The 20,230-nt window shown below is 42.9% G+C and overlaps 1 protein-coding gene across 4 annotated transcripts in view; it reads right to left on the reverse strand.

Annotated features, from left to right (window-relative positions):
• The window catches only part of FEZ1 (fasciculation and elongation protein zeta 1), a 100,383-nt gene that overhangs the window by 52,162 nt on the left and 27,991 nt on the right, over positions 1-20,230 (reverse strand). For 2 of the 4 annotated variants that reach the window (XM_073584942.1, XM_073584941.1), the window contains exon 2: positions 1,551-1,911. In XM_073584942.1, the coding sequence (XP_073441043.1) occupies positions 1,551-1,911 (361 nt within the window). Of the gene's footprint in view, positions 1-1,550; positions 1,912-9,340; positions 9,589-20,230 lie in introns of those variants that run through there. The other 2 variants (XM_073584944.1, XM_073584943.1) reach the window with 2 other exon arrangements.

Below are 20,230 nucleotides of genomic sequence, written 5' to 3' on the forward strand. Positions count from 1 at the left end.
TGACCGTCTTTTCATCTCTATTTGTCAGAAGACCCTTGAGTTGCGGCCATTTTGTGTATGAAAGCAGTGTGCCACCTGCGAGAGAGAAAGTTTTGCCAATCGGGGGGTGTAATTATTGGTAAAGGCACAAAGGACCAAGTCTCATTAAGCAGTTTACACAGGGGGCTTTCTTTCTCCTCTGCTACCACTGCATCCGTCCTCTTGTAGTTTTAATGCTGTCACTCAGATCACCTAATGACCCTGTGTAATAAATCATCTTAACCCAGGTTGTAGCACAGCTCAGCTATGCTGTGCTGGACAACCCACTGCATTTGTACCTAATGACCCTGTCTAATTCATGAAAAACAGATGCACCTACAACCTTGTCTAAAAAATCAGCCCCAGACACTTTCCCAGGATCCTTACTGCCCTGAGAGCTCTGTTGACTCACAGCTCAGCTATTCTCTGCTCAGCTCTGCTATACGTGCAGGGGGAGCATGATAATATTCTGAAGACCACCATGAACCACTAATGAAATGTGGCGTTTGTAAATGTTAATGAATATTGGTAAAATACATTCTACTCTATCAATGGTCACCTCATCCACATAAATAAGAATTGCCATGTTGAAATCACACAGGAGAGCAGAGGGATGGGTCTGCAGCACTGAGGAGAAGCAGGTTCTGCTGGGAAATGTAGTTTTAGCAGACAAGAATAGGACCACTCTAACCTAATAGAGAACACAACTAATGAAAGTAGAGCATACCTTTAAACTGAACTAAACAACCAAAGCAAAATTGGATCTCAATCTGTGTTCAACTTGGATTGTGTCCTTTGCAAAAAAATATTGCAACTATGAAAATATCCCTTTATGGCAGAGGTAGACGTACCATTGTGAAGCAGCAAGTGGGCACATGAAGAAAAGTTGGCCACTTTCACTTCCAAAACTGCAAGCAGCTCTTGTAACAGACACAGAAAGGGGGTGCATTACAATCTGCTTCCGGACTGCAGACAGTCCAAGTAATGTTCCTGTACAGGGACCCTCGTCTGTCTGTATTTACCTCTGCTTTAAGATAATATCTGCATTTGCTAGTTTTGTGCTTTTGATGCACAATCACAGCAGAAGAGCACAAATATTACATGTGTGAACACAGCATCTATGTGTACACAGTAAAAACTTGATATCTTTCTTGAAAATTTTATATTGGTGTCATGGTAAGACAAACCATGTGCCTATGAAATTTGCAGGGGTGCCTTTTTGCTATGTTACTGAAATTGTGAACACCTGTGTCAAAGTCTCACAAAGAGAAACCATGTGCCCATGATCAGAAAAGGTGACCTTAGGCCTGAGAAAAGGAAACCTGTGGAGAAGACTTGAGAGAAAAAAGGTCTCTGAAAACAGAGGCTACCTAACCTTATATTTATACTAAGATACCAGCTGTGGTTATAGGGGCTGATCAAGATCACAGACTGTCACATGACACATACCACGGTCACTTTCATCCTATGTCCTCCACACACACATATATGATGGTACTCCAATTTGCAGCATCAACAGAAGTGTCACTTACTCCTCATCTCTGAGCCTTTCCTCCTCCTCCTGAATCTGCAGATGATTCTTCACCGGAGCCAAGTTCTCCGTTTTGGCATTGTAATTTCGAAAGCAAACATTCAGCTTTTCATCAAACTCATTGACGAGGTCTTCCATAGACTTGAAGCTGATGATCTCAGAGCTGAAGTTTTCTAGCTCAGAAAGAGAAGCATCCTCCAGATGCCGGGACGGTGACATGTAGATGCTCCTTGACTTGTCTTCTCGATCCTCGGAGTAAGATCTGACATCTTCAAACTCCTCATCCAGAGACACCAACGGGGCCTCCATCTCTGAACACCTCAGGAGTGGAGGCTGAGAAGATACTGTCAATTTCAGTTTGCCTGATTGGACACCAAATAAAGAAAGAAATCGTAGACATTGATTATAGCGGATGATTCCTGACAATTGTACGCATCTAATCTTCTGTACAGCTCATATTGGTGATGTAATTGTCTGGACATTTTACCACTAAAACTGCCAAATAACAACTAATTCATAGTTAAGAAAGAAAAAGTAAAAAGATCAAATTAGGAAACACTATTACTCCCTAATTAGGTCTTTGTGTATTAGGCTCTGACATCACGAGGTCTTTTCAAACAGTCACCGATCATTGACCTCCATATCTGACAAATGTCACAATTGTGAAGCCAATAAAATAAATTATTCTCCATTAGTTTTATTCTTTATATATCAGAGGTGTCTGGCTATCGGAGACAGATCAGATCAGATGGAAACTAAACACCAAAATAAATGAGTGCTTGGGTCCTGTGTTCAAATCCCACCAAGGAGTTTACAGTATATGTTCTCCCCGTGTTTTCGAGGTTTTCTTCCAGGTTCTCTGGTTTCCTCCCACACTCAAAAAGACATACTGATAGGGAATTTAGACTGTGGGCCCCACTGGGGACAGAGATAATAATGTATGTAAAGAGCTGCAGAATATGATGGTGCTATATAAGAAATACTAAGAACGAAGCAACTCAAATATAATGCAAAATAAAAACTGCTTATGTGGGGTCTGAACAACATTAAACCACAGAACAGCTCAATATATTATCTAAATAAAGACTCACATATCTATATATACACACATACACTGCAGGCTGTTGATTATTGAAAAGAAACTTACTTATTAGTGATGAGTGAACATGCTCAGATATCGTGTTATTCGAGCACGCTCGGGTGTTATCCGAGTATCTTGGGCGTGCGCGAATAATATGTTCAAGTCTCTGCAGCTGCATGATTCACAACTGTTAGACAGCAGCAACATATGTGGGGACTGCCATTTTGCTGGGGTTTTTTTACCTTTGCACTGTGCATTTGGAGCTGATTACTCTCTCTATAGTTACCTTTATCTCTGCAACCCTCTCCTCTTATTTGACAGCTGTGGATTTAAAGAGGTATAGAAGAGCAGAGATAGATGATGGAAACCGAACAGGTGGGAAGGTGTAGTTAAATGTTCGGTTGCGCCATGGTGCGCTGAGCGCCTGACGCGTCCCATCAAACACAAGAGAAACAGGTCTCTCAATATTTCGTATTAAAGAAAAAAAATCAGTAAATTGGAAACCATTCCTACTAATCGTTTAGGTGCCCAAAGAGCACACATGGGGTAATATCACTCAGTCTGGAATATTAATGTGTGTATTCATGTGAGTACACGCTAACTTATTAATATTCCTCCTTCATGCAAACATTAGACACAACAGTCTCGTGCCGCTGTGTGGGATAATGTCTGCACATGTTGGCTGTTCACATTTCCTACTGTACTTTAAAATATCTGTGTAAACGTTTGGTCCCCGAGGCTGTAGGGAGGGGACTACACAACATGTACTCATAGACCGCTCCCCGCATAGAAGAAATACAGTATGATATTTTGGTGTTTTATAAAAACAAATGTCAGAATCTACGGAGGTTCTTCGAGCTGCTCGTCAGGCTCACAGCGACAAAATAGTTAGACTATGTTCATAAGTTGTTTTTTCAGCAGGCAAAACCTGCTCACTTGGCAGTAAATACGCCTATTTTTCAGCATTTTCTTGCTGCGTTTTTGGTGCACATTACTTGTGTGATTTGTCTACAGTACATGCTTAATAAAGTTAGTTTTATTCACAAAAAATGCAGCAAAAACACTTGTCTTGCGTTCTTGCATTTTCTGATTATTTTCTATGGGTGAAAAAATGCTGCAGGTTCCAAAACACTGCAATTTTTCAATTCAATGAGGAAAAAAAAAAAAAAGGGGGTGTGCAGGAGATTCCTGAAGCCTCGTAGCTTTTACTGATACTGTAAAATCATCTTTAAATTTGCATTAAAATATGCTGAAAAAAAACCTCAACATGGAACAAAGCCTTACACTGTGTGTGCAAAGGCAGTTTATTGCTCCGGTCTGGTCCATATCATACAGCACCATTCTTTTAGCACAAGCATCTTTGTTGTAGGTCGCTACCTCTAATTTCAGGCCTTACTTGTACATTGAATTAGCCAGAGATATCTTCTTTTGTTCCCACACAACTTATCACCCTTATTGCCAAAACCCAATGTGTCCTATTCCCCTAAAAAAAAAAAAAAAATTGCTTCATCAAAATGGCGCTGGCGGTGCCTGTGCAGTAGCATCTATTGGAACGCGATAGAGGATACTGAGCACGCGCAATTTTGCTATAGAGAAAAAAATGGCTTCATCGCGAGGTAGCATCTATCGGCGATAGATACTACTGCACAGGCACCGCCGACACCATGTTGATGGATCCAAATTTGTTTCTCCATCAAAATGGTGCTGGCATCAGCGCTTGAGCAGTAGCATCTATCTTTCCCACACACCTCCGCCCCATCAGCAAACATAGTGGAGGAGTTGGTTTTCTCCTGTCAGGTAACTACTCCTTCACCCCAATCCCACTGCCACCCTCTGTTACCCTCCCTTCCTTTGAGGTACACTCTGTGCGCATCTACTCCCCCTCCAACCTCCAGCTGGCTGTCATTTACCTCCCAGCCAGGGCCAGCCACCACCTTCTTTGACCACTTTACCATCTGGCTACTTAATTTTCTTTCTGCTGACATCCCCACTATCATCATGGGTGACTTCAACATCCCCATTGACAATTCCCTCTAAGCTGCCACTAAACTTCCTCCTTCGTCCTCAATCAATGGTCTTCTGCAGCCACTGACAAAGATGGCCACACACTCAACCTCATCTTCATCCGCCTCTGCTCCCTATCTAACCTCTCTAACTCACCTCTACCTCTTTCTGACCACAACCTATTTACATTCTCTTCCCTCTCCACTTCTTGTTCACAATCCCCACTCCACAAACTCACACACCCTTGCAGAAATCTTAAACACCTTGATCTACACTCACTGTCTGAATCCCTCCTCCCTCTTACAGACATAAGTACCCTACACAATGCGGATGCCGCTGCCGCTCTATATAACACCACAATAGCTGCAGCTCTGGAATCGGTTGCCTCTCTCACACATACCAAAGCTCGCAAAATCAACAGACAGCCCTGGCATACCAGCCTTACCAAAGAACTGAGACGGGCTTCCAGGGTTGCTGAGCAGAGATGGAAAAGATCCCACTCCAATGAGGACTTCATCGCATTCAAACAGTCCCTCACTACTTTCGAGGCCACACTTGCTGCAGCAAAACAGTTGAGAGTTTTCCTCTCAAGCTTTAAACATGCCTCAATCACATCTATCCTCAAAAGCTCTCTCTTGACCCATCCGCTGCATCTAGCCATCGCCCCATATCACTTTTCCCCTATGCCTGAAAACTACTGGAACAACACGTCCACCTAGAACTGTCCTCCCACTTCTCATCTTGCTCCCTCTTCGACCATTTGCAATCTGGCTTCCGGCCACATCACTCCACTGAAACTGCCTTAACTAAGGTCATCAATGGCCTATTAACCGCCAAAGTCAAGCAACACTGCTCTGTCCTCCTCCTCCTCCTGGACCTGTCCGCTGCCTTTGACACATTGGACCATTCTCTATTATTACAGACCCTCTCATCTCTTGGCATCACTGACTTGGCCCTATCTTGGATCTCGTCATACCTAACAGACCAGACATTCAGCGTCTCCCACTCGCACACCACCTCCTCACCTCACCCGCTATCTGTCGGAGTCCCGCAAGGTTCAGTCCTAGGGCCTCTTCTCTTCTCCATCTATAACTTCGGCCTTGGACAGCTCATAGAATCTCACAGCTTTCAGTATCACCTTTATTCTGATGACACACAGATCTACATCTCTGGACCAGATATCACCTCCCTATTAACCAGAATCGCACAATGTCTGTCTGTAATTTCATCCTTCTTCTCCCCTAGATTTCTAAAACTTAATATGGACAAAACAGAATTCATCATCTTTCCCCCATCTCACACGACTCCCCCAACAGAACTATCCATTAAAGTAAATGGCTGCTCACTCTTCCCAGTCCCACAAGCTTGCTACCTCGGGGTAATCCTTGACACTGATCTTTCCTTCAAACCACATATCCAAGCCCTTTCCACTTCCTGTCGACTTCAACTCAAAAATATTTCCCAGATCCCTACATTCCAAAATCAAGAATCTGCTAAAACCCTAGTCCATGCCTTCATCATCTCCCGCCTTGACTACTGCAACCTCTTACTCTGTGGCCTCCCCTCTAACACTCTCGCACTCCACCAATCTATTCTAAACTCTGCTGCCCGACTAATCCACCTGTCCCCCCGCTATACCCCAGCCTCTCCCCTCTATCAATCTCTGCACTGGCTCCCCATTACCCAAAGACTCTAGTTTCACAACCCTAACCAAAACATACAAAGCTATCCACAACCTGTGTCCTCCATACATCTGTGACCTCGTTTCCCGGTACTTACCTGCAACCTCCGATCCTCACAAGATCTCCTTCTATACTCCCCTCTTATCTCCTTTTCCTACAATCTCATACAAGATTTCAACCGCACATCACCCCTATTCTGGAACTCTCTACCCCAACATATCAGACTCTCACCTACCATGGAAACCTTCAAAAAGAACCTGAAGACCTACCTCTTCCGACAAGCCTACAACCTGCAGTAACCACCGATCCACCAAATCGCTGCACGACCAGCTCTAACCTCGCCTACTGTATTCCTCACCATCCCTTGTAGATTGTGAGCTCTCGCGGGCAGGGTCCTCCCTCCTCCTGTACCAGTCGTGACTTGTATCGTTTAAGATTAATCTACTTGTTTTTATTATGTATATCCCTCCTCACATGTAAAGCGCCATAGAATAAATGGCGCTATAATAATAAGTAATAATAAAAATCTATCGGAACATGATAGATGCTACTGTGCAGGTGCCGCTGCCGGTGCCATTTTGATGAATGTTATTATTTTTTAATCACACAATATGATCTGCATTATGTAAAATAGGGTGTGGGTCAGTGAAGGACAAGTGACCTGTCATAAGCCAATACAGATGCATATGTAAGCAGAGGACCATAAAGACCCCACACACACCTCCGCCCACAGGCCACCCCGTTTAATACAGATTAAACAAAAACCTCAAGACGGATTTCATCACCAGGTATCATTGCAATCAGTGTAACCTGACAGTGTCTGTAGTTTACTGAGCACAATCCTGCTGATAGGTTTGCTTTAAAGCTATTACATGACCCAAACAATGGTGAAAGCGGCCTCTATGTTACTGTATACACATACTGATGGGCCTCTACATGCTGCAATGAAGCCTCATCAATCAGAACTATCATACAGACAGGCTCACAAGCCGAATCTGTTCCACCCTGGCTGTACTCACAGTATTTTGCATAAGTACGGTATTTTGAAGCCAAAAGAAAGAACAGAACCCCAAATACAGAGAAAATACAATAGCGAGATTTATACTTTACTTTGTATCCACTCCTGATTTAGGCTTAAAAAAAAACAAACTGATGCACAATACCGACCAAATGTGCAATTTGGCCTCAGGGGCAAGACCCACTGAATAACAGAGTGGGACAAGTGCGAGTTATTGTAGGAAGACTGAATATACAGCTGACCATCCATTAAGGACTCTATGGAACTCTCGATTCTGGGAATATCCCCTAAAAAAGGGTTTTCTACCCTTGAGGGAAGCTATGGTTATAAAATAAAGTAACATCATCACTGCCAGGCCCGGAATCAGAACTAAAGTACTGGGACTTTGGAAAGCCAATAAAATACATCTTCAATATTAACGTCTGTAATAAGAAAATTGATACTACACGGGCTGCCACGTGTAATCATATGACCGACAGAGGTCAACACGTGTAATCATATGACCGACAGAGGTCAACACGTGTAATCATAAGACCGACAGAGGCCACCAAGTGTAATTATATGATAGACACCAGCCGCCACGTGTAATCATACAACCGAAGCCCGCCACCACATGTAATCATACAAAAGACACGGGCCGCTGAATGTAATAATTCGACCGACAACCACCATGTGTAATCATAGAAAAAAGACAGCCGTCACCACCTGTAGTGATATAACAGACTCCGGCCACCATGTGTAATCATACGAAAGACACTGGCCGCCACATGTAATCCTATGAAAGACACCAGCTGCCACGTGTAATCATACGAAAGACACCGGCTGCCATGTGTAATCACGCGACTTACACAGGCCGCTGTGTGTAATCATAATACCGACGCCAGCCACCACGTGCAACCATATAAAAGACAGTGGCCACTATGTGTAGTCATACGAAAGACATTGGCTTCTACATGTAATCACACGAAAGACACTGGCCACCACGTGTAATCATACAAAAGACTCCAGCCACCACGTGTAATCATACGAAAGACATCGGTCGCCATGTGTAATCATATGACCGACGACGGCCGTTACATGTAATCATTTCACAAAAAGTTAACATATAACAAGTGAAGAAAAAGGTGCAGAGATATACAGCCTATAATGCTGATTTCTGGAGACAATGTGCATATTTTTTTCCCAGGGTGCATTGTCTGCTGGATTTCCAGTGAACTTAGTAGAAAGACAAATAAATCTGAAAATCTCTAATTTTATATAAAAAAAAACTGTATACCATTAACTGTATATGTCTAAAACTATACAGTATTATCTATGCAATCAATATATACCACTCAGGTAACACATCCACATCATCATGGCGGAAGAACAGGGCCGTGCTTCCTACAAGGCCAAGTCCCTTACCGGCATTGTATATGGGAATACACAGAATAAAATATCCACAATTCCCTATCGTCACCTGTTTAATTGCAGTGATTTCCTGTAAATTACATTTTTTTGCGGCCTCATCACTTCCTTTATACAAGTATTTTCCTCTTAGTCCCATCACACACACAGATTTCCCGAAGGGTTAATAATGAAATTCGTCTGGAGCTGAAGAAACGTGTGTGCGGAGTAAATAATTGCTGGATTGTGTACCTGTCTGGTCCTGCCTTTACGCTCATCGTGCATTATACATCACCCATGTATGCAATGTACGTGTGTATCTGATTACAGCACACCGGTCACATTACATTGCAATGTTCTATGTCTGCCAAGATCCACTGGATGGAAAAATCATTCATTCCCTGCGGATAAACAATACATCATTTATTTACCCCGGCCAGTGGTACAGTGTGACACGTAACACCGCCATGAGGACCGGCCACAGACCCTCCTAATGAATAGGTGCCCCTGTTGTGCAGCTGGAGACCCTATGGTGCAATGAATTACAGATGAGCTGATCACATCTGCAGGTAAAGAATGGTTTGCAGGGATAGGGGAGAGCAGGATAGCAGAATCATCACCTGCAGAGATCACAGGTCCAGTCACCAGATTCTCAGCATCAGGACAAAGACTGCAGACGAGAGTGGTCCTTCCTAGCTCAGCATCCTACTGCCTGGATCTTCTCCAGCCTCCTCAGATCCTGCCTGGAAAACCAGATAAAATGCACAACGGTGATGATGATGGCTCAAGTCTTGCTGGGAAGAAGCATTCCAGCGGCACAGCCCTGCCTCAGCTGCTCATGAATATTCATTGCCTCCACAACACTGTTGACAAGACTATAGTCACTCCCAGGGCAGGCAGAGATAGGCAGGAGCATGAATAGCTGCGGATGGAGCCAGTGAGATGTGGCTAATTCACTGCAATCACAGTCTCGATTGTCCTCAATGTGAAAGGGGGATGATTAATCTTTTCCTGACATGTTAAAATGTGGGGGGTGCTAGGTATTATATTGTTTTTTTACATATCCCCAGAATGAACATTTCCGATGCACAGCACTAGATAATGATGGTATGTTTGACCTACATAATTAGAGCCACTATACTCCTGCCCTAGGTAAAACGCAGAGCCGCACATAGCGCAGTGATATGGCAGGAATAATCGGATAACCTTAATTTATAGAGAATCATAGGCATGCTTCCTATAGTCAGGTGTTATCAGACATCCCATTCTACCAGTGTTTACCTTTCTTCTAGGCCTAATCACCATCGATACACGACTATTTCCAATAACTGTGCACCTAGGCCTTACACGCTAGGACTGGCGCACAGGAGAATCCTATATGAGAAGTAGCTGCCACAATACACTTGTATCACTATGTGCAGAAAAAGGGCATTCTCTCAACATTCATTTAACAAACTACCAAGTTTATGATTATATAGTAAAATAGGCAAATGTGATATTTGCATGTAGCTGAACAGTGGCCCACCAGAATCAATGTTAGGCCAGGGTCACACTTGTGTCTGTAATGCGAGAAACTTGTGTGAGTCTCTCTCATCAATACCCGGCACTGCACCAGCACTCGAGACCGGAGTGTGCTGCTGCATGTATTTCTATGTAGCTGAGCGCTCCGGTCCCGAGTGCCGGCGGCAGTGCCGGGTATTGATGCGAGAGACTCGCATCACACAAGTGTAATGTGACCCTGGCCTTACTGATGTGCCCTTAGCATCCCCGTCCGGCACTGTTAACATGGTGCCGTTATGTATTGGGTAATATTATTAGTGAAATCTTAGGCAAACATTCACAGTGCCAGACAATTTATGCTGCAAAAAAATAAAATTAAAAATAAATGGTGAGGTTCAGCCACTCAGTTCCACTCGTAAAATATACAGAATAAATTACAGATTATATATCTAATCTGAATTAGGCCATCAACACATCAGTATTTTCCACTATTTAAAAAAAAAAGCAAATTTACCAAAAGGTTACATTATTACATATTTACGCTGGAGTCTGCAGCACAAATTCATGGCAGACCCCACATCTCTGCAGTGAATTTACAGTTTGAACTGTATCAGAATGGTACCATTCAGTGGTAAAACCACGTTAATAGATGCCAAGCTACTTATTAAAGCAGCTTTTAATTACTTTACGGAACAAGCTGAGAAGAATTGCAGAAGTCTTGAAGAATAAGGCAGTGTGCCCACGTTGCGTTTGTTATGCATTTCCGCTGCGTTTTTGCGGCCGCGGAAACGCTTCAAAGACACTTCAAAAACACATCCCCATGCAATCCTATGGGATTCCGCAGTTGCTGTGCCCATGCTGCAGATTTTACCGCTGCGGAATCGCATAGCGGTAAAATCCGCAGCAGGTCCATTCTTTCTGCGGAATCGCGGCGATTCCGCCGCCATAGGATTGCATTGAAACACTCACTTTACACGTGGCTATGCCCACCATGCGGAAAGTGAGCGCTTCATGTGCGGATGGTACCCAGGGTCTGGAGGAGAGGAGACTCTCCTCCATGCCCTGGGTACCATATCCCTGTAAAAAATAGAATTAAAATAAAAAAATTGGGATATACTCACCTTCTGATGGCCCCCGGAGTCCTTCCCACCTCTCAGCCACGCTGCCGACATCTTCCGTTCCCAGGGATGCATTGCGCAAATGATCTCTGATGACATAGCGGTCTCGCGAGACCGCAACATCATCAGAGGTCATTGTCGCAAGGCAAACCTGGGAACGGAAGATGCCGGCAGCGTGGCTGACAGGCGGGAAGGCTCCGGGGGCCAAAAGGAGATGAGTATATCCCGTTTTTTTAATTTTTTTAAATTATTTTTAACATTCTATTGATGCTTCATAGGCAGCAGCAATAGTAAAAAGTTGGTCACATTTGTATAGCACTATACTTCACAAGTGTGATCAACCTGTCAATCACTTTTCCAAGCGATGCTTTAAATCGCTTGGAAAAGCGCAAGCATTCTGCAAGCTAAAAACGCTTGCAAAACGCTTGAGTTTTGCGGGAAAACGCATTCGAATTTCGCATGCGCTTTTCCCGTGGCAGGGAGTTGCGGAAATGCTGCAGACATTTCCGCAGCATTTCTGCAACATGGGCACATAGCCTTAGAGTCAATGCTGTAAATATTAAGGCTATGTGCACACGTTGTGAAAGATGCTGCGGATTTTTCCACGCGGATTTGGAAAAATCTGCAGGTAAATTCTCAGGTCAAAAGACCTGCTGTTTACCTGCGGATTAGCCTGCAGTTTAGCCTTGTGGTTTCACACCTTTACAATGGAGAAGGTGTGAAACCGCAGCGGAATCCACACAAAGAACTGATATGCTGCGGATTTGAACCAGCAGCAAATCTGTGCGGAAAAATCCGCAGCATGTGTACAGCGTTTTTCATTTTACCATTGAAAACAATAGTACTGTACAACACACCTAAATCTGCTGCGGTTCCGCAGAGCCAAAAACGCTGCGGATCAGCAGCAGAAGCTGCACCATGTGCACATAGCCTAAGGCTTTACTGAAACTATGTATTTGTCAATAAAAGTTTGGAGTTTATGGGGTAACGTGTCTCCTTGTGGAGAGTGACAAGCCATGCATGGCATGTCAGAGTGAGGAGACTTATAAACCATGATTGCTCCTCTGGAAATTAAATATGCAAAATTAGCATAATCAATAAAAGTCTAAAAACGTTCAAAATGTTTATAATTGTACTTCAGGAACCATAGAAATGTCTGAATAAAAGAGCGAAAAACACTGAAGTAACAAAATGCGTGAAAACCAAAATTTTTAGCAGTGTCCAAACTTTCAGTCAAAACTGTACACTGCACTGTTTTTTGTGTCAAATATGAATGTGAACATCACCATCGATATTTATATTTTGCCTACCACCTATTTTCACATATATCATTTCCTAATATTTTCCAATCTAATTTACTAAATAAAGACTATAAACTATAAATATAAGAACACATCATCAAAAACAATAGCATGTATAAACTTTTACCATTTATGGTGGCACTTGGGAGGTAAGCCAACTCTTCCGGGAGGTAATCCCTTTCTCTGGGAGCCTATTGTACAATGCGGGAGAGTTGGCAGTAAATTCTATATTAATAATTAAATGTAGAACTGCAGGATTCCAAAAATCCATGCACATTAAACTAAAGATGGCTGATGACGTGCCTACCAGCAGTCCGCTGACCCTGCAGCCAATCAATGGCCTGCAGGTATGTGCAGATGATCAGTAAACGCTGCAGGTTGGATGATGCATACTTGTGCAGCGTCCAACCCACAGCATCCAGATGTTACAGCATAGTGGATGGGATTGTAAGAAATCCCATGTCCAATATGCGTCCAGTGACGCCCGCGGCCCACCCGCGGAGATGGACATGCAGCGCGTCTCTCCAGACCGCAGCATGTCAATTTCTCTTGCGGAGACTCAAGTCTCTGCAAGAAAAATTTCACTCATACAATGTATTGGACGTGGTGAATCCGCATGGCTCAGTGAACTCATGCAGATTCACCTGCGTTCAATAGACAGCAGCGCTTTGACGCAGCGAACATGTTCGCTACGTCCAAACCGCCGCCAGTTCCGGATCATCTGCACATACCCTGAGCGATCAGGCGGCTGTGATATTACTCCTTCCAGGCCGACAGAGAGGGTCTGAGCGACAGCTCTTTAGCAGGGGGCAGATTTAAGAGTAGCTATGAGATGTTTATGTCTATTATCAGCACATCTGCTGTTTCACACTTCCGTTTTTGTGTCCGCCAAACGGATCCGTTTCCGTTTTTTTGACGGAAACTGATGCAGACGGATCCGTTTTAAAAAACGGATCCGTTTTTTTGACGGATCCGCAGTAACCACTAATGTAAGTCTATGGGACAAAAAAACGGATCCTGCAAAAAAATGGCGGATCCGTTTTTTTACGGAAACCAACGGATTTTGACGGATTTGAAAAAACGGAAGTGTGAAACAGGGTTAAATTTAAAAGTACAAAAGTCCTGTACAAAAGTATTCAGCAAACAACTATGGATAATTTAGGAAGATAAAGTATTTACTCTCTGGCAACAATGAATAAAGGTAATGTGACCGCTCTTTTTGGTGCACATTTCTCTTCTTTTGTAAATGCACGTGAGCGCAGATTGCATCTGGATAAAAAGCTTCCACTCAGCAGATGCTGTAATGAGGATTCTCTAGTAATGAGGTTTACTAACAACAGGAAGTATGAATCACATTCTGGAAATAGGAATGACGATCCGATCAGAGCCGGGGGTCTGGTACAAATAGTCAGACAGTGGCGGCTGTATGACATTGCCAGAAATCCAAGTGCTGACCCATGGCATTGCCAACCTGTCCAATACATCTCATTTCCAATGGAAATGTTGTGGCTCTGACCTTAATTGTTGCAGCAATGTGGTAGAATGAGGGCCTCCTATAGGTGGTTACATTGAAACATTTGGGCTATGATTCGCAGCTGCAGCAGTGCAGTTTTAGTTCCCTTTATAATGCTTGCACTGTGTGAACCTAGACCTAGGATACGGCAAGAAGCTACAGGTATTCCCATACAGTGGCCACAAAATACTATCCAACATTTTCAGTGTGGACCTCTCACGCTAAATATAACTATGTAATTCATTGCAGAATTGCATTCCAAAGGTTACAATGTGCAGCAACATGTGCTGTATAAATGGAAATGCTGAGGATTTCATATCAGCAACCTCAGTGAAATTATGCTGCAGATTGTCTGCACAGTGAATGTGTATGAGGTTCCCTAAAACTGCAGGAAATATGCAGCACATGTACATGAACTGTTGGCACAGCAGCAACACTGCATACTGCGTTTGTGACTCCAGCTTTATGGCTATTTTAATAACTAATTGGACATCCATTAAATTGATGCTGGAGTCTAGTCAGTTGCAGCATATCAGATAAGACTGCCAATAAAGGACATGCCTTTGTGCACAATGCGGACAGTGGCCACACATACATGACTGATGGAACGCTCAGCGATACCACCATCGTTCAGAAGCTTAATAATCACAAGCAAGATTTATATGAGTAGTGGAGAGGAGAAAGAGCTTATGGCATAAACACCGCTGCTTTATAAACACCCTGCATAAATGAACTGCTCACAACCTGTGGATAAAAACATGGTGGTCCTCCTCCTTTCCTGATCCCCTTCTGAGCACTAAATGTGAAAGTTGATCTTATCTGAATTGCTGCCATGCAATTCCACATTTGCCAGCGAGACAGATCTAGATCCTCCTCAGAAAATAATATGTCCACATGAGATTTATACAGAGTGCATTTTTGCTGTGGATTTGTAATTGGAAGATCTGCTGCCTTTTAGAGTACCAGCATCGTGGATGAGATTTTTACAGGTTATTTCCATTTTCATAAGTTGACACGGTCAGAAAGTGCTTGTATAAACAAACACTTTTGTATTTTACTTACTAAAAATTTAATCCATTCTTGATAAAGGCACTTTTCTTTTGGTTAGCTCGTTGCCTTGGAGACCGACCACTGCTGCTAGGCAGCAGAATATGTGCAGTGCTTACAAGCTCTTTTCCATTGAGCTTAAAAACAACATTTTGAAGCTGGCCTGGATCACTGGAACTCACCGTTACCTTCTTATCCAGGCCAGCTCCAATCTAGACAACAGCAGTGGTCGGTCTCCAAGGCAACAGTCAGTAAATAGAAGAAAAGTGTTAATACCTCAAGAACGGCTGCAAATTTTAAGAAGCAGTAAATTGCAAAAACTTAAGCACAACCCAACAATATCCATTTATGAAGATGGGAACAGCCCTGTAAAGAAATCTGCCAGTGGAAATTGATCAGTTAAATTTTCTTTTCAGTGGGAACAACCTTCTTGCATAGGGTTAGCGAACAATGGACAGGACCAGTGGACAGCCACTCAGTAGAATATTTCCCATTTAGGAAGCTTACAAGTCATATATATTTTTTCTTTCTAAATTAACTTGGTTAAAGCAAAAAATTTGGAAAAAGTTTAAATAGGTCAGTGGCTAATGACAAAAGTCAGTTCTAGAAAATTACTTATCTAGCTACAGTGGGGCAAAAAAGTATTTAGTCAGTCAGCAATAGTGCAAGTTCCACCACTTAAAAAGATGAGAGACGTCTGTAATTTACATCATAGGTAGACCTCAACTATGGGAGACAAACTGAGAAAAAAAAATCCAGAAAATCACATTGTCTGTTTTTTTTTCATTTTATTTGCATATTATGGTGGAAAATAAGTATTTGGTCAGAAACAAGCAATCAAGATTTCTGGCTCTCACAGACCTGTAACTTCTTCTTTAAGAGTCTCCTCTTTCCTCCACTCATTACCTGTAGTAATGGCACCTGTTTAAACTTGTTATCAGTATAAAAAGACACCTGTGCACACCCTCAAACAGTCTGACTCCAAACTCCACTATGGTGAAGACCAAAGAGCTGTCAAAGGACACCAGAAACAAAATTGTAGCCCTGCACCAGGCTGGGAAGACTGAATCTGCAATAGCCAACCAGATTGGAGTGAAGAAATGAACTGTGGGAGCAATAATTAGAAAATGGAAGACATACAAGACCACTGATAATCTCCCTCGATCTGGTGCTCCACGCAAAATCCCACCCCGTGGGGTCAGAATGATCACAAGAACGGTGAGCAAAAATCCCAGAACCACGCGGGGGGACCTAGTGAATGAACTGCAGAGAGCTGGGACCAATGTAACAAGGCCTACCATAAGTAACACACTACGCCACCATGGACTCAGATCCTGCAGTGCCAGACGTGTCCCACTGCTTAAGCCTGTACATGTCCGGGCCCGTCTGAAGTTTGCTAGAGAGCATTTGGATGATCCAGAGGAGTTTTGGGAGAATGTCCTATGGTCTGATGAAACCAAACTGGAACTGTTTGGTAGAAACACAACTTGTCGTGTTTGGAGGAAAAAGAATACTGAGTTGCATCCATCAAACACCATACCTACTGTAAAGCATGGTGGTGGAAACATCATGCTTTGGGGCTGTTTCTCTGCAAAGGGGCCAGGACGACTGATCCGGGTACATGAAAGAATGAATGGGGCCATGTATCGTGAGATTTTGAGTGCAAACCTCCTTCCATCAGCAAGGGCATTGAATATGAAACGTGGCTGGGTCTTTCAACATGACAATGATCCAAAGCACACCGCCAGGGCAACGAAGGAGTGGCTTCGTAAGAAGCATTTCAAGGTCCTGGAGTGGCCTAGCCAGTCTCCAGATCTCAACCCTATAGAAAACCTTTGGAGGGAGTTGAAAGTCCGTGTTGCCAAGCGAAAAGCCAAAAACATCACTGCTCTAGAGGAGATCTGCATGGAGGAATGGGCCAACATACCAACAACAGTGTGTGGCAACCTTGTGAAGACTTACAGAAAACGTTTGACCTCTGTCATTGCCAACAAAGGATATATCACAAAGTATTGAGATGAAATTTTGTTTCTGACCAAATACTTATTTTCCACCATAATATGCAAATAAAATGAAAAAAAAACAGACAATGTGATTTTCTGGATTTTTTTTTCTCAGTTTGTCTCCCATAGTTGAGGTCTACCTATGATGTAAATTACAGACGCCTCTCATCTTTAAGTGGTGGAACTTGCACTATTGCTGACTGACTAAATACTTTTTTGCCCCACTGTATATCACTTATATACCAGGGACAGAACCACTTCCAGGATACTCTCTTCTTGAGTCCTTCCGTGCAGCCCACAGTCCTTTCCCTATCTTTTTTACAACAACGATGACTTGTACACGAGGTAAGACAAACGTGCAGACACAATCCAGTTGGAATGGAGATGATGGTTAAATATGTATAAGATGCTCACATAAAATATTAATATCCAGCTGGTCCAAAGATGGACAGAAGACAAGCAGTGACAATATACACTAGGTCTTTAATGTCTACTCCTCTTACTAAGGCTATAGTCGCTCCTGAAGACAGAAGACGAGAAAACCCCTTTAAGTCAGGGAATACTCCCAGCATCTACCTCTGCCATGTCTAAAGAAGGAGCTTGAGCTTGTTTTTGGTTAGTTTGTCATCTCTTCGTCAAACAACCAATCCATAAATTAATGCAGGTGAATGTGCTAAGTTCAGGGCAGCACGTAACTATTCTGATCTGATTTTTGAAAACAGACTCATCCATCAAACTCATTGGGGACATAAAAAAAAAAAAAAAAAGAGTGCAATATAAATGGACGCTATCCATGTGACATCAGTGTCTTGCAATGATTACATAGAAAACTGTATTTGACCTTTAATTTTATTTTATTAAGACATAAAAAAATACTGATTTTATGTGAATGACAAACAGAAGACCTTATACAGAACACCATATAGATGAAAAATCATCATTTTTTTCTAGATTAAATTTTTCATAATGTTGTCTGGAGCAGGTTTAAAAGTAGGTAATATGAAAAGAGAGTGGCAGCATCCAGCTCGGGGGAGGGGCAGCGGCCAGCTCAGGTAAAGGGCAGCTCAGGGGAGTGTCAAAGCGACAGGTGGCCAGCTTGGTGGAGGGGCAGCACCAGTTTGGGGAAGGGGTAGAGCAGCAGTGCCAGCTCATGGGGAGGGGCAAAGCGGCAGGTGGCCAGTAGGTGGTCACACACAATTATTCATCTCCACCTAATGAGCCAAGTGCTGGAGGACACACATGCTCAGTAACAAACAAATGTACCGAGTGCTGGAGGACACACATGCTCAGCCCCCTCCTCCTTATGAAACTAGTGCTGTAGGACACACATGCAATCCTCTTCTCCTAATGTGCCGAGTGCTGGTGAATACACACACTCAGTCCCCTCCACCTGATGAGCAGAGCACTGGAGGACACACATGCTCAGTCACCAGCACCTAATGAGAAGAGTGCTGGAGGACACATATACTCAGTCCCCTCCTCCTAATGAAACGAACACTGGAGGACACACGCGCAATCCCTTCCTCTTAATGTGCCATGCGCTAGAGGACACACACACTCAGACCCATCCACCTGATGAGCAGTGCTGGAGGACACACATGCTCAGTCACCACCACCTAATGAACTGAGTTCTGGAGGACACATATGCTCACTTTCCCATAGCCTGTCTCTATATGGTGACCTGCTGGTTTCATGATAACCAACAGAAAAAGCATTCTGCCTGCTTTTCAGAAAGGAAACTAGGGAGCAAAAATCGTGTAACAGGGTTTTATCTGGTGGTAATTTTATAATTCATATAGAATACTTACTCACCTGGTGGGATTGTGACACACAACACTTTCTGAGCAACTGAACCAGCTGCTGGAAGCCACATGTCAAAAAAACAAAAAGAGCTTCATAAAGGATGTACAAGTGCTTTTTCTGCGCTGCTAGTGAAGTTTCGCAAATAAAACAAGGACACCCAGGATGTAGACATTTGCGGTTTTAGCATCCACGTGTTTCAAAGTTATCCAACTTCTTCCTCAGTATACAATTGAATACTGTGGTTGTATACTGAGGAAGAAGTTGGATAACTTTGAAACACATAGATATTAAAACCGAAAAAGGTCTTCATCCTGGGTGTCCTGCTTCTTAGGAAATGAGCAGAGCCTCTGCAGCACTTAGCAAAATAGCTAAGAAGATTCCTTCTGCAGGGGAAGTAAGAAGGGACGATTCTTTAAGCTGCCAGAGGGGGAAGAAGACTTTCTTGCCAGGTCATACTACAGCAGAACAAACCAGCAGCTGAACAACAGGAGACATCTGTAAAAAGCTGTTCCTATCTTATCAGCTTTTAAAAGGGGTTGTAAAAACAGACAAAATGATTTTGAAAACATCCTAGAATGTTACGAAGAAACAAAAGCAGATATTCCTAACCAACCTGATCCTCAGCTGTCACTTCCCTTGTGTTTCTCGGCTTTCCCTAGCAGCAATGACCCCCACATCATAGACAATCATTGGCTTCAGGTGTAACTTTTTTCATTTGATAGAACTCTGATATTTATGCAGCGTCATAACCACAGTGGCCAGATGTTACAGTATAGTGAATGGGATTTCTAGAAATCCCATGTTCACTATGCATGTACAAAGGGGGAAATAAGTATTTGATCCCTTGATGATTTTGTAAGTTTGCCCACTGACAAAGACATGAACAGTCTATAATTTTAAGGGTAGGTTAATTTTAACATTGAGAGATAGAATGTCAAAAATAAAATCCAGAAAATCACATTGTATAAATTATATAAAATGTACTGGCATTTTGCAGTGAAAAATAAGTATTTGATCCCTCTGACAAACAAGACTTAATACTTGTTGGCAAAACCCTTGATGGCAAGCACAGCAGTCAGATTTTTTTCGTAGTTGATGATCAGGTTTGCGCACATGCCAGGAGGAATTTTGGTCCACTCCTCTTTGCAGATCATCTCGAAATCATTAAGATTTTGAGGCTGTCGCTTGGTAACTCAAAGCTTCATCTCCCCCCATAAGTTTTCTA

The sequence above is a fragment of the Dendrobates tinctorius genome, unplaced genomic scaffold (assembly GCF_039654945.1).
Source record: "Dendrobates tinctorius isolate UK_male_01 unplaced genomic scaffold, ASM3965494v1 ptg000086l, whole genome shotgun sequence".
NCBI classification, from domain to species: domain Eukaryota; kingdom Metazoa; phylum Chordata; class Amphibia; order Anura; family Dendrobatidae; genus Dendrobates; species Dendrobates tinctorius.